This window comes from Populus alba, chromosome 5 (genome assembly GCF_005239225.2).
Source record: "Populus alba chromosome 5, ASM523922v2, whole genome shotgun sequence".
NCBI lineage: Eukaryota > Viridiplantae > Streptophyta > Magnoliopsida > Malpighiales > Salicaceae > Populus > Populus alba.
In genome coordinates, this window is record NC_133288.1 from 4,689,191 (window position 1) to 4,703,249 (window position 14,059).

At 35.3% G+C, this 14,059-nt stretch overlaps 2 protein-coding genes and 1 pseudogene across 3 annotated transcripts; 2 read left to right on the forward strand and 1 right to left on the reverse strand.

Annotated features, from left to right (window-relative positions):
- The first annotated feature begins 3,051 nt into the window (after positions 1 to 3,051).
- On the forward strand, positions 3,052 to 5,787 carry LOC118031872 (uncharacterized; annotated as a pseudogene).
- Positions 5,788 to 5,928: 141 nt separating this feature from the next.
- Positions 5,929 to 6,948, forward strand: LOC118030366 (photosystem I reaction center subunit N, chloroplastic). Its single transcript, XM_035034445.2, has 3 exons — positions 5,929 to 6,334; positions 6,437 to 6,562; positions 6,654 to 6,948. Exons 1-3 carry the CDS (start codon positions 6,032 to 6,034, stop codon positions 6,741 to 6,743), a joined length of 519 nt encoding a protein of 172 aa, XP_034890336.1. The 5' UTR covers positions 5,929 to 6,031; the 3' UTR covers positions 6,744 to 6,948.
- A 571-nt stretch (positions 6,949 to 7,519) lies between these two features.
- On the reverse strand, positions 7,520 to 11,701 carry LOC118030356 (probable polygalacturonase). Of its 2 annotated transcripts, XR_004684311.2 has the most exons (6): positions 10,873 to 11,701; positions 10,052 to 10,172; positions 9,284 to 9,458; positions 8,902 to 8,972; positions 7,943 to 8,778; positions 7,520 to 7,842 (listed from the first exon to the last, which is right to left on the reverse strand). XR_004684311.2 is itself a non-coding variant. In XM_035034429.2 (5 exons), the coding sequence occupies exons 1-5, from the start codon at positions 11,329 to 11,331 to the stop codon at positions 8,144 to 8,146; spliced, it is 1,461 nt and encodes a 486-aa protein (XP_034890320.1). In that variant the 5' UTR covers positions 11,332 to 11,701; the 3' UTR covers positions 7,520 to 8,143. The 2 variants fall into 2 exon arrangements, 1 of the variants encoding a protein (XP_034890320.1); XM_035034429.2 differs by having other exon boundaries at positions 7,520 to 8,778.
- Between the last annotated feature and the right edge of the window lie 2,358 nt (positions 11,702 to 14,059).

Here is a 14,059-nt window from a genome sequence, read left to right on the forward strand (position 1 = left end):
GCGACCCTCTTAACCCATCGGCCTTGGGCTTGACTACGTTCCAAGCCCAATCGAGCATAGCTTTGGCTCGTTGCTATACCTATTAACCGTAGGCTTGGTGGTGTACCAAGCTCGAAGGGCTAAAGGTCCGGAGATCATTATAGGATCCAATTTGGGTCATAAGGCTCTATTTGTTTATTCTTTGACTTTTAACATAAAAAGATAATGTCAGAGATACTTATTTCTCCATACCCATAGGTGTATAAAAATCTCTTAAAGCTCTATTAAATTTTCATCTCATTAATATTGTGTAAGAGATATTTATCTATCATTAATGCTATCATGATGAAATGACTCTCCAGCCCCTCCACTCCAACAAAACGAAAAGGTTCAGGGGCTATAAATACCCTTTGAACCACCTAGGTAAAGGGTTCACAAATCTTATTCTCTAGATACTAATACTTTTAAATCTCATAGCATTTATTGTACTAAAACAAGAACAAACACTCTTGTTTTTAAAATTTAATGTTCATCCTCTAAATTTTTTTTTCAATATCTTTCTTAAAAGTTATTGACTTTGTCATTTAAGTGTCTTTAAACCCCCAGCAAAAAAAAATATTTTATAGTTGTTAGGTCTTCTACCACAAATCATCCACTTCTTAAACTCTAGAAAATATAATATTAACATTAACATGTAATTACTAATTGTTCAAACACCAAAAAATCTCATTCCTAAGCATGATAAATTTTTGAACTTCATCACTTTCAAATTAATTGGAACTCGTGAGATATTATTAGTTTTGCATTGGCTATAAAAAAAGGTACGAAAAAATGATCAAAAAAGAAAAAAAAGTGATCCATTAGAAAAAAATATATATAGAACAAAACAAAAGGTTGAATGGGCATAAATTAAAGACAATAAAATGAAAGAACGCATCAAGAAAAAACCACATCGTTTTAAATTTCCACTTACTTACCATTCATGTCTTGCCATCATTTGTCTATGATTATGATGATGATGATGCCATTAACATTTTAAGCAGCTTCATATTGATATTATTTAATACATCTAAAAACTTACATTGTCAATTCACTTTCTTTATTATTCACATAAATAGTAGAGGAGATGGGATTTTCTTTTCTTTTCTTTTCTTTTCTTCTTTGTTTTTCTTTTTTTTGCATTTCCTCCTCTTTTTTTTCATTTTGTTATTTTTTTCAAATTTTATCCTTCAAGATTTACTTGATTTTAAATTTGTCTTCATAAATTTTTTTAATTTACTTTATATGAGGTTATAGCAACCTAAAACATCTTAACATGTGGTTTGTGTTTAGTTTTATAAAAGTCTATTTTTGTTATTGTATAATTAAGAAAAAATAGTTTAAGAAAAGCAAAGTTTTTAAACCTAATGAAGTCCTTCATTCAAATCATGAATTTGACTATTTAAATAGCGAAGCCCAACTCGATTCAATATGTCGATGTCTCAATATTAAAAATTATAAATGGTCATCTTAAAAAAAAAAATTTAAGTCAAACCATGTTTTAACTAGTTGTCTAGATTGTTTTTAGACCTACCAAATCAATTGGGTCAAATCGATTCAATTTTTACATGGTTTAATTTTAAACTCGGGCTAGACAAGAAGTCCAATGAAAAGATTTTAAAGTTGACCTGTTAGGATGAATTTAAAAATAATAACAAATAATTTTTTATGACATGAATTTATTTATTTTATGTTCAAATTTTTTTTATTCCAATCACAGTATAACACGACACTATAAACTAGTATGAAGTTTGTAGATAATTTCTCATGTTGATTTTCTTTTACATTTGGAAGGTATTGGTGTTCATATCATCTCAAATTATGTGGGGTAAGTAAGGCTCGAGATCCCGCAAGGAATTTAAATTTTTGTAGGTGTGGCATTTAAGACCAAAAAAACAAAGTTTGACCCCTAAAACATTAGTGTTTTTGTACTTTAGCACTTTAAAAAAATTATTAAAATAACATGGTATAAAAAATATTTAGAAAAAGTAGCACAATTTAAAGAATTGAAGATAACATATAAGACTCTCTTAAATTCTAAAAATAAACTAACACAATTTATAATAAAAAGATATAAGAGAGGAGAGGGAGAAAAAAATAAGGAAAAAAAAAAAAAAGGCCCCGGAGAGATACTGAAACTCTGATAATAACAATATCGGTATTGTTGGAAAGATATTGACGTGACGAATCCAATGACACTAAAAAAGGTCATGAACAGTGACCAGAGTGAGCCACATGAGTTGTTTAAATGTGTCGGAGCTCATTTTCCTTCGAATAGCTCGTGTGACACACTCTGGTCACCATCGGTAACCTTCCTTGATGTCACTTGATTTGTCTCGTCAAGATCTTTCTAATAGCATTGATGGTATCATTGTCGAAGCTTCGGTATGCTTCTAGAATTTTATTTTTTTTCTCTCTCCCCTCTCTTCAAAAATTACGAGGAGAGAGAAAAGAGGAAAAATAAAAAGATCTAGAGGCACATCGAAGCTTCGATAATGATATCACTGATACTATTGGAATAATCTTGACAAGACAAATGCAATGACATAAAGGAAGGTCACTAACAATGATTGGAGTGTGCCACATGAGTTGTCCAAAGGCAAATAAGCCCCAACATATTTAGATGGCTCATGTGGCCCACTCCGATCGCCGTTTATGATTTTTCTTGGTGTCATTAGATTTGTTTTGTCTATATTTTTCCAACAGTACCGGTGATGTCATCATCGGAGTTTCGATATGTTTCTAGGGTCTTTTTTTTTTTTTCCTTGTTTTTCTCTCTTTCCTCTCTCCTCTATCTTTATTGTAAATTGTGTCCACTTAATTTTAGAATTAAAGATAGTCGCAAATGATACTTGTGATTCGCAAATCTCAAATGACATCTATGACTTTTTAAAATGCTAATTTTCTAAATATTTTTTATATTACTATTTTATTCTCTCTCTTTTTTTAAGTGCTAAAGTACCCCCAAAAAAAAAACAAAAACTCCATAAAAATTATCTTAATTTTAACCCGACATAGAAAATTATCTTGGTTATGCTACTGGCTGCAAGGCCTCAATCCATGCGTGGCTGTACATGCCACTTTTTAGTGAAGTGCCTATATCACTGGCACTAATTACAAATTCTCACTCAGTAGTGGACTCACCATAGCGCGCTAAAGCAGAATGAGCAGGACATGTATATAATGAAAGGTGTCATGCAAACAAATCGTGTTTTGGATGCCATGGATTCCTTGACAGAGATGCAGTTGGTCCTGGAGCCTAAAAACATTTCCATATATTTGTAATGAAATTCAACCGTAAACAATGTCTATGATCTATCTTGGAATTCCTGAAGAGAATGTTTTGGAGAAACACATTGAGGGGATTCAGCGATTCTGCGGCTCAAATGCAAAAGTCAACAGCCTTGCTTCACAGTATGTCCAGAAACTTGGGATGATCATCAAACGTTCTACCCATGAGTTGGATCTAGATGATCAAGCTAGCATCAAGATGTGGGTGAAACCCAATAAGAAATGCATATTATTTTACCAAGATTCTTCAAAATCAGATGCTTTCATTCTGGGAATTCAAACAGAATGGTAGTTGCCGCAAATTATCCGTTTTGGCCAACGCAGTCTCGTTGCTGTGAATTCAACATTTGGCATCAAGGGACTCAAGGTATCCTATGCGTACTCTTTTTTATGGAACTTTTAAAAACATTATTAGGTGGTTGTTGACGCCACGCCATTATGTATTTGAATGATGGTATCCGTTGTGCACACTTCTTGTTTTTTGATTCGAGACAACATGCACTTCCTGCTACATGGATCCTCACACGTCGCTCGGCAAAGCCGGATGTCGCCAAGTGGATGAAGGCTCTACCTGGTCGAGCATCAAGTGTATGGAGCCTGGATGGAAGATCTGCGGTTCTTGATTGATGTTTCTATTGTAGAAACTGATCCCATAAGCCAGGTTATTTTAATTTGCTATACAGTTTGTCTTCATCTATACTGAAAAAGTAGACTGTTGAGTAGTCTTATTGTTCCTTGCATTGTCTGCATTTCAAGGATATATTTGGCTGTCCTGTATTATCTTCCCTCTGGCGAGTTCCTAGATCATGGCTGAGAAGTTGAAGTTCGGGGTGAGATATTCAAACTTCTGGGAGAAATTATAGTTTGCAGCATTTGGGGGCGGAGTTGATAATACTTCATCTGCCTCGGAAGAGTTAATTCACGATTTCGTTGATCAGACTGCATTCATACAATATTTCAAAGCCTCTTGGGTGCCTAAGATTGGTTAGTTCTCTCCCTTACAGATGCTAGAGAATATGCATCGGATTTGTGCAAGCTTGTTTAAGTCATGTGGAATGGAACTGACTTCTTATTTCTCATAATTTTGTTGCCTGCTCCTTCTTGGACAGAAATGTGGCTCTCAACAATGAGAGCTCTGCCCCTGGCAAATCAAGAAGCTTCATGTAAAGCTGAAAGCTTAATTATTTGATGATTCACATCTTGGCGCACTCCAAAGATGATTGGTTAGTGATAAAGCTGACAACTGAGTTGCATTCAAGATAGGTTTGCTGATGAAAGTGATTCTTTTCAAAATGTCAAGGAGAAATATATTGAATCTACGTCCTGGAACAGGGCTCTACAAATTCCTGATTCTTTTACTGTTGATGATAAGGATCACCTCTTTGCCAAGATCTCAAGTCAAAAGGACAGCAATCTAGCGCAGATAGTGTCAAGGTTGTCAAGGTTGAGGTAGCATCAGCAGGTAGATAAAAGATTCCTTCATGGACGTTTCTGACCCATCGTGGTTGAAAATGTGTTCATACTAACTGAAGTCTCTAAAGCTCGCCGTAGGGGAGGTTTTTTGAATCCTGATCTATATTCAATCAACCATAATCAGTATTCTCTTTAGCCACCACTGTAGTTTTGTTTTGATGATAGACATGGCATATCTTTGCGGCCTATTGGAAATATACATGTGCCTGGTGGCAGAAAACTTACATTTTTGCTCATTCCTCGTCATGTTCAAGGAGGTAGCTGCCATGGTTTCCTTCAAATGCTGGAAGGATTCTCAGTCTTTCATTATCTCATCACTTGAGCTATGATTATAGGGAGTCCTCTTAGGTTTATTTTTGTCAAATATTGGTGAAAAACCCACCATTGAATTTATATTTATCAATTTGTTTAGGGTTGCATTGCAGGAAATTTGTACAGATTCTATAGAACTATTGACCAATTTTGGCTTGTTTTTTTAACTATAGAACTATTGACGAAGATTGCGTACTATTACTGTGAGTTCGGAAGTTTTTAATCATGCATCTATTACTAGCCAGAAATCGGTATAATCCTGGAATGTCAATTTTAAACACCTGCAGGGGTATAGCAGACCACCATGTTTAGATCCATGGTGTGTGATTCCAAATAATTTTCCATTGGATTGTGCTATGATGACCATTTTCAATGGACTAATGGGTAGAATTTATGTTTCCATTTCAGACAACAGGGTCGCCAGACCTCTTTTTTTCACACTGCCATTACATATCAGTAATATGTCCAGGTAATTAGAGACAGTGATGAAACAGATTGCAGTTACTGTTAGATAGTATCTAACAGATACAACTCTGTAAACTCTAAAGCATCCAGATATTGCAGTAATTCCCGTATTCCAAATTGATTAATTTCCTCATGGTGGATTGCTGGCAAGTCCTGTGTCTCAAGCCTCAACTTGCTGAACAGAGAAACAATATCGAACACACATTTTGATTTCAAAGTGGGCCCAAAATCCAAGCACAAAACTAGCATGAGAAGAGAAATTTGCCAATAGGAGTTAGGCGATCTCACCTTATCCACACTCCAACCACAACCTGATCACATTCATCATCCCCTCCTTCCACATCACTCCTTTATCAAAAAAAAAAAAAAGCAATAAACCTCTTATCACCATTAGTCTCATCAAAGTTTTTTTTTTAAAAAAAAAAAAGAAGAAAGTAGGTTCTCAATTTTGTAAAAACACATTTTGCAAGCAATGGCAGCCATGAACTCCAGTGTTTTGGCATGCAACTATGCCATCTCAGGCACTGGATCATCTGAGCTTAATGCAAAGATTGTTTCCATGCCTGCAGTTGCATCCCCAGTTGTGTCTGGTCCCAAATTACCAGTAATCAGAGCCCAACAGGCTAGAGCTGATTCTAAAGAAATGAAAGCCAGTGAAGGAAGAAGAGGCGCACTGGTTTATCTTGCAGCTACCCTTTTCACCTCAGCTGCTGCTGCTTCTTCTGCTAATGCTGGAGTAATTGAAGATTACCTTGAAAAGAGCAAAGCCAACAAGGTTGGTTTACCAATCTGCGGTTCTCACAACCTTATTGATTCTCTTAAGCATCAGATCATTTATTTCTGTTGTGATGTTGATTGTGAAGGGATATTGTTGTAGGAATTGAATGACAAGAAGAGATTGGCCACTAGTGGAGCAAATTTTGCAAGAGCATACACAGTTCAATTTGGCACATGCAAGTTCCCCGAGAACTTCACAGGCTGCCAAGATCTTGCCAAGCAAAAGGTGAAACTCATACGTGCAGTTTTGTAAGTTATCTCAAGTTGATTAGGCCGTATGATTATGTCATTTAACAGGCTCCCTTTGGTTGTTGCAGAAAGTGCCATTTATCTCTGATGATTTGGCTTTGGAGTGTGAAGGAAAGGACAAATACAAGTGTGGTTCCAATGTTTTTTGGAAATGGTGAAGAGGGAGAGCACTCTGTAAATCTCCGTTTGCCAAGATGTATCTAGTTTTCCATGTAACAAACTCTACACTCCATTTTTCTCTGTGATTCTCTCCTATGTTTTCAATTCTTGCTCAATATTGCTTCAACCCTGGAGAGTATATGGAGAAACAAATGGAGTTTGTACCCAAATTTTCATGATTAATTATCACTGGACTACCCATCACATGGCTCTATTCTGGACCTTAAGGGTGGGTGTGGGAAATTGTTAAACCTTGAAACCTTTGATGATGAAATGTTTAACCCAATAATAAGTATCACATGAGGGTTAAAGGAAAAGTTTGTTCCCATATTCAGCCAGCCATGTTCAACGCATCGAAGGTAGCGCAAACTTTTTGGATGGCTCAATCCAGCACATCAATTCAGACACCATATTCTTGCTAGTACTAGTCTTAATTAGTTTAAGATGAACAAATTTGTCCTAAACAGTGAGACTTATAGTAGGAATAAAGCCTGCAAGTTCATCAACGCCAAAGCTTTTCATTGAGTAAACAAGACAAATCAAGTAGTGGTTTCATTATTTTTGCTAACCAATACCTCCTTTTCGTCTGCCGCTATACTCTAGTTATATAACCCTGATTATAAAATAAATGCAGAAATCAGAATTTCTGTATCATAGGAACTTTCAGTGCTATAGCCCGTTGGAGAACTTGGTTTGCCGGGCGGGTGAAGGGATATACGTAAGTCAATGAGGAAACTCGTTTATCTCTTTCAATACGAGAACAGAAACCATCAAGGAGCTGAGAGGTGGAGTGGTGACTCCAAATCTTGTCAGAAATAATATCTGAACAAAAATGACCTGTTCTTCCACAACAGTTTGGAGCACAAAACATGGTGTACAAGTGAATGGAGCTTAAGCTAGAATACAGCATCTACTAAATTCCTACAAAACTTTCCTAGTATTTTTTGTTTTGTACAAGTAATCGATACTAGAATACTGGAAAATGTCACTTTTATTAAATTTTCCTGTATTCTTTTGGTACAAGTGACTGGTCCTTCGTTCTCTCTGTGGTTGGGGCTCAGTTGGATCCTCAGATATACATTTTGGTATATTCATATGCTGCCATCGGCGACCAATGAGATCCAAAGTTGGAAAATCACTTAGGCAAGGAAAAACTGCACAAGGCAATCACAAATATGTGAAAATCGAAGTTCAAGACCTTGCAAGCAGTCCACGCAGCATCTTCTGAGCTTCATCACTCCAGACATAACTTACAGAATGCTCAATCCCTAAAGTGATCAATCCAACCCCTTCCGTAATATTGTCTTCTATTTGTAATTTTCTCAATGCAAACCCGTCTAGAAAACAATCAGAGCAAACCACCACCTCCAAAACGTCAATAAAGTTTGACCGAAGAAGATTAAGAGTATGAACACCAAGATGAAGAGTTATCAATCTGCAGCTGAGGACACGGTGGTGGAAACACGTCATTTGCAAAACCTGAGACAAATTCACAGCGCCATGAAGGTGATGATACCACTCCAAGCAAGCTAATATTCTTCATGCATATACCACCAAAAGGTGCATCCTCAATTCCCTCCAATACTGGGGCTTTTGTTGAATTAAAACTAACCAAATTAGTGATAGAAACGCCCTTCACAACCGGAACTGCTTTAGGATCCCATCTTTCATCAGGGTGGTCATTAGAGCCACTACTGAACCTTATCGGTATCTTTACTCTCTCCATTGTTATATCACTTATGGTGATATTTGCTATATATCCTCCTCTGCCTTTGTCAGTTTTTATTCTCACGCCGGCAGCAGAATCCCAGACATGCAAATCTTCAATAGTTACGTTAAAAATCCCTCCAGACATCTCACTACCTATTCCAACCCCGGAGCAAGTAGGGGTGGTACCCGATACTCTCCTAATTATAATGTTTGAGCTTGGACGAGCCATTTTAATACCGTACTGGTCCCAGCCACTCTTCACTGCCACAAGATCATCCCCACTCTCAATGTAACAGTCCTCAATACACACATTTGTGCTTGAATCTGCACAAATAAATGAAAAACATAAGAAAAACCATGTAATTTTACCTTTTTTGTTTCAGGTCTCAGCTTCAGTGAATTGAAAACTAGGGAGGTAAAAAATAAAAGGAAAGATGAGAACCATACCAGGGTCTATACCATCAGTATTTGGGGCATTGAGAGGAGCCAAGATTGTCATGTCTTTAACAACAAGATTGCTGAAACAAATACAGAGCTAATACTATTAGTTCCCAACTACGATTTCCAGTTGGAAAATATAATTATGACAAGATAAAAAAACAGCGAACATTGGACTTATGCTTGTTATTATACTTCTATCCTAAGCCTCAATAGCAAGTACGGAAAACATGGCCCATTTGCAAAATTACATCAGCAATATTATTTATGCAGTCTAATACCATTACATGTTTTATAGGCAAAGAAGTCTCTACCATACTAAAGCACTTACTTTTACAGCATAAGGGAAGCAGAAACCAAGCAATAGATAAAAGCAGGGGGAGTGAGCAACCTGCAGTAAATTGGATGAATGGTCCAAAATGGAGAATTGCAAAAGGTAAGGTTGGAGATGAGAATGTGTTGAGAATTCATTAGTTCTACAAGGTGGCCTCTGGTGTGCTCCAATGTTCTGTTCCACCATAATTCCCACCACATCTTCCCTTGGCCATCAATTGTCCCATTGTTTCCTGCAAAACCAATCAAACTGGTCATTTTTTTATCAAGCGGTTTGATAAGCAAGACAGGAATCATCTGAAACTGGCTTTTGGATTATGGATTTTCCACCTTGTCATTTAATATTTTGTATAAGCAGACAATCAGATAGCTACAAGTTAGTTGCTTAGCGCCATGAATTTCCTAAGGGAGATACAAAACTAGTAAACCAATGATTAAGAGTAATCCCCCCCCCCCAATATTATCGAACTGCATTAGCTGCTCAAATAGAATTTTTTCCCTCCCAACACAAGCATCAGCAAGAGAATCATAACTCAAAATACTTTGTTCTTGTTGGATGGGTTAAAACTTTCTGTTGATATGTGAAAATGTAGTAGTTCAATATTATCTTGCTTTATGCAGATTAAAAATTTTCAACAAGCTGACATTACAGCACCATATGAGCATATAGAAAACAACTAAACTCTTTGCTGATACAAAAAAATATGAAGTTTCCAGACAACTTGAAATGAATTGAGCAGTTCGGAAAAATCATGCAATTGAAACGAGCATTGTTTTTATATGTTTCAATACAAGCGAACTCTGGTAGAAGAAACGAGCTGAATACCTGTGATGACGACATTTGTGAGGCCATCTCCATGGATAAGGCTTATATGTCTCCCCCCTAATCTCTCCCTCCCTCTTCCATAAGAAGGCAATGGCTCTATGATAGGCCATTCCTTTGGGTCCTATCATTCAAAAACATAACATAATTGAAGCAACAGAAATTTAAAAAAAAATGATATTGGCAAAAGACATCATCATAATACTGATCAAAATGAAGCAGAAAAAAAGAAAAAGCTAATAACTATTTAATGCTTGCTGACTCGATTACATACTACTCACTTTTGTATTACACATGCTTTGACTATTTCTTTGCAGAATTGCAGTAAAGAAAAGCAACAAGGCACTTGCAAGAGAAACCAAAAGTACACATCAGAGAATCTAGACAAAGTGCCATGCAGTTTGATGGATGCTCAAATGGGATCCTTAGCATCATCAGCATCAACCTAACCATGTTTTCTCTTTTGTAAGAAAAGGGCTAAACAAATATTAGCTGCAAGCAATATAACCGTGACCTAACAAATATCCAAACATGCCAAAGTTTATTCCCATTTGCAACCCAAAAAAGATCAACTACAAAAGCATTCTTTCTCTTCACATCTTCCCAGGGCTACCATCGAATTACTGTAGATCCATTAACACAAGCTTCATGTTAGAAATCATAAATAAAATTTTTTATTAATTCAGGAGTTTGGATGCTTAAGACACGTTAGAAATCCATTGGAAAAGGAAAAGTTGGTCAGAAAATGCATTTTCACATAAAAAACACCTGGAAAAACAAACAAACGAAAAAAGACAAAACATCCTTTATCACAATCAAAATACCTGAGAACCCAAAATAACAGCACCTTCTTCAAGAAACAAAGTGAAATTACTTGTCAAATTAAAACTCCCTGTAACCCATCTTCCTTCGGGAACATTCAACTGGGCCCCACCTCTCTCCCCGAAACGTTGCACGTACCTCATCGCCTTCCGAAACGCTTCGGTATTAGACGTTTTCCCATCACCAACCCCGCCAAAATCTTTTATCGATATCACAGCTTTTCTCTCCGGCAACTCTCCGAAGAACCCCACACAGGTTCTTGAATCGGCCACGATATCGTCTTTCGACGTCGAAGAAGTAAATGCAATCTTTATCGGGTAGACGGTCTTGGATGTGATTTGAAAGGATAAAATAGCTAAAAGGGTGATCAAGATAAGAAGTGGTGACCAAGAAAATTTTGATAACTTGACCATCATTGCATTACCACCAAGAACAAAACTTTGCTTCTCATCAAAATCCATTTTCTTTAAGATGCATGCAAATTAATAATTCAAACACCAAAGAAACATGAACACGAGAATCAAAGGCTTTGTGGGGGTGCCAAGAAGCTAGCAAAATATATATAAAAAAAAAAATTAATGGCAATTCTTGTTGGTTTCTTGGATATAAATATATATAAATAAAACTATAAATATAGAAGAAATTTTATTCTTGGCAAATAGAATACTTTTAAGTTAAAGAGTTCGTACACCGTGTGCTAGAGAAGCGGCAGCTGTAAGAAAGAAAGAAGACGCGGACAGGAATGTGAAACTGGAAACTGAGGAGAAGAGGAAAGAGGAAATCTATGCTATATCCAAGCAGGAGAGAAGAGTTGTGAATGATGCCAAGGTGGCGTCTTCTAGTCTGTATTTGGCAACTGGCAAGTTTTTTAAAAAAAGTTATAAACTATATTTTTTTTAACTAATATTTAAAAAAAAAATTGGTAAATATTTTAAAATTTATGTTTTTAACAAAACACGTATCATCATATTACATCAAAAAAACAAACTGAGCTCTTTTTAGAAACAGGAAGTAATTTGCTGTTATTATTGAATATATCTAAAAGAGTTAGGGGGTTAACACCGAGGTGGCTTCTTTTTTTCATTTCCATCTCTTTTTTATTTCCCCCCTTTTTTTATATTTTTTTATCATTTTTTTATCCAATCCTTCAAATTTTATTTAATTTTAACTTTGTTTTCATAAATTATTTTAATTTTTTTTATAAAATTATTACAATCTAAAACAAGCATCCTAGTATTTAGTTTATATTTGATTTTATAAGTGTATGTCTTTGTTATTATATAATTAAATAAAAATTAGTTCAAATAAAATTCTTAAATATAGTGAAGTTCATAATATGAATTATAAATTTAATGGGTTTAATGGTAAAATCCAAGTAAATTCAATATATAATTATTTTAATATTAAAAAAAATAATTTTAAATTTTTTTAAAGTCAAACAATGCTCTAATTTTTCATTCATATTGTCTTAAATTGGATAGCTTTAAATTTTTCCAAAGAAATTTATAGGCCTTATCCCATGAACTTTCCTCCTCGCACATGTAACCACAAGGAAGAGGAAATTTATAGAAATTGAGAAGTGAGCTAAGTCGCAAGGATCCATGAAGCAAATAAGATCCGGTTTGTTCGGTAATTAAGACAGTCACCATAATTAACATAGCAACCATCCAATAAGATGTTGCCACGTAATATTCCATCGACAAGTCGGATGATAGATTATTTGTGTGGAGTAATTCGAGGACGGCCTTTTGGCTTCTCTCGTCTCCTTTGATGGGTGGTGGTGTAATTTTCGACAAGAACCCTCTACTCACGGGATTTTTTATTATTTTTAAGATGGATCTTTCTTTTTTATTTCCTGTTGTCACGTGCGTGAGGTGCAATGGGAGGTTGCATGCATGGGCGACACGTGCAGAGTGATGATCTCGGATGTGGGACCATCTGATCGATGAAGATCACAAGGTGGGTTGTGATGATATGATAAGAAGATGGTTCCTTTTAGGCCAAAAGGGTAGTTTACTTTTTGTGATGATATGATAAGAAAGATAAAGCTTTATGCTTGTTCTTTAGGCAAGTTTCTTCGGCAAAGAATCCAACATGTAAATATTCTACCTAACAAAAATATAGAAGGATACTCAACATGCCTCCAAGGGAAGAAAGGGAGTCTTGTTATTGATTGCTTGCTTTATTACTATTTTTTATTATTATTATTATTATTATATGTGAAGAAATTTTAGATTAATTTGGTAATCTTAGTATTTAATTTAATATTTAAAGGGAATTTATTGAATTGCACAAGATTGTTAATGAAATATAATTGAGTTATATTAGTATATTACAAGTTGGATTTCTAATTTCGAGGAGTGTAGCTTAGGTCAGATTCTAATTTTATATTTTAAAAAATTATCAGTTTAAGTGTCATATATCTCATTATCACTAATAGCTTATCTAGTTGTTAATTTTAGAGTTTTGAGAATTAATCAAGATACGCGTGAACTGATTCAAACACTCACAATTAAAAAAATTAATTTTTTTTTAATGAAACAAATTGCTTCATCAGCATTTATATACTACTAGAAAATTAGAGAATGACGATGAGATATTTCATCTTCATTTAAGAAATATTTCGTTGATATTAAAAAGTTATCAATAAAATATCCTCATCGAAAAATTGATGGCCGATGACTTTTTATTAGTCTATAAAATATCTCATCATTAAAAGCAGTTTTTATCATTCATTTTATATCGGTATTGGAAAGTACAAATAAAATTACTAATATAATAAACATCAAGAAAAAAGAAATATTATTTCATCGACAATCTCATCAGTTTTTTTGTTTTTTTTTCTCAACATGACGCAGACCAGCCAGTTGTTCTTCCACCCATCTCATACGCGAAAGAAATCTCATGAACGCATGTGTCAAGTCTATTAGCCATTTGTGATTTCTCCCAGCTGCTCCGCCACCAAATATTCCGATTCGCACCGTCATTTCTTGACCTGCAAATCTTCAAACAAACAAGAATAAATAAATAAGAACAGCAACGTATTTGTCCTCAGTAGCCAACAAACAAATGGTGCCTGCCTCCAATGGCACACAAGCGACACTGCATAACCCCTCCCTCTCTTTTAAAGGCCGTGAATAAAATACTGTCCAGCGACTAAATATTTGGTGGACGAAAAAAAAAATTGCT

What these genes read in the sequence shown, in the direction of transcription:
- LOC118030366 (XM_035034445.2), top strand. Translation starts at nt 6,032, where the DNA reads ATGGCAGCCATGAACTCCAGTGTTTTGGCATGCAACTATGCCATCTCA. An exon ending in AAAAGAGCAAAGCCAACAAG is followed by an intron (nt 6,335 to 6,436) that starts GTTGGTTTACCA and finishes ATATTGTTGTAG; the next exon opens with GAATTGAATGACAAGAAGAG. An exon ending in AAGATCTTGCCAAGCAAAAG is followed by an intron (nt 6,563 to 6,653) that starts GTGAAACTCATA and finishes TGGTTGTTGCAG; the next exon opens with AAAGTGCCATTTATCTCTGA.
- LOC118030356 (XM_035034429.2), bottom strand. Translation starts at nt 11,331, where the DNA reads ATGGATTTTGATGAGAAGCAAAGTTTTGTTCTTGGTGGTAATGCAATG. An exon ending in CTGTTATTTTGGGTTCTCAG is followed by an intron (nt 10,173 to 10,872) that starts GTATTTTGATTG and finishes TTTGAATGATAG; the next exon opens with GACCCAAAGGAATGGCCTAT. An exon ending in TACTGATGGTATAGACCCTG is followed by an intron (nt 8,779 to 8,901) that starts GTATGGTTCTCA and finishes TTATTTGTGCAG; the next exon opens with ATTCAAGCACAAATGTGTGT.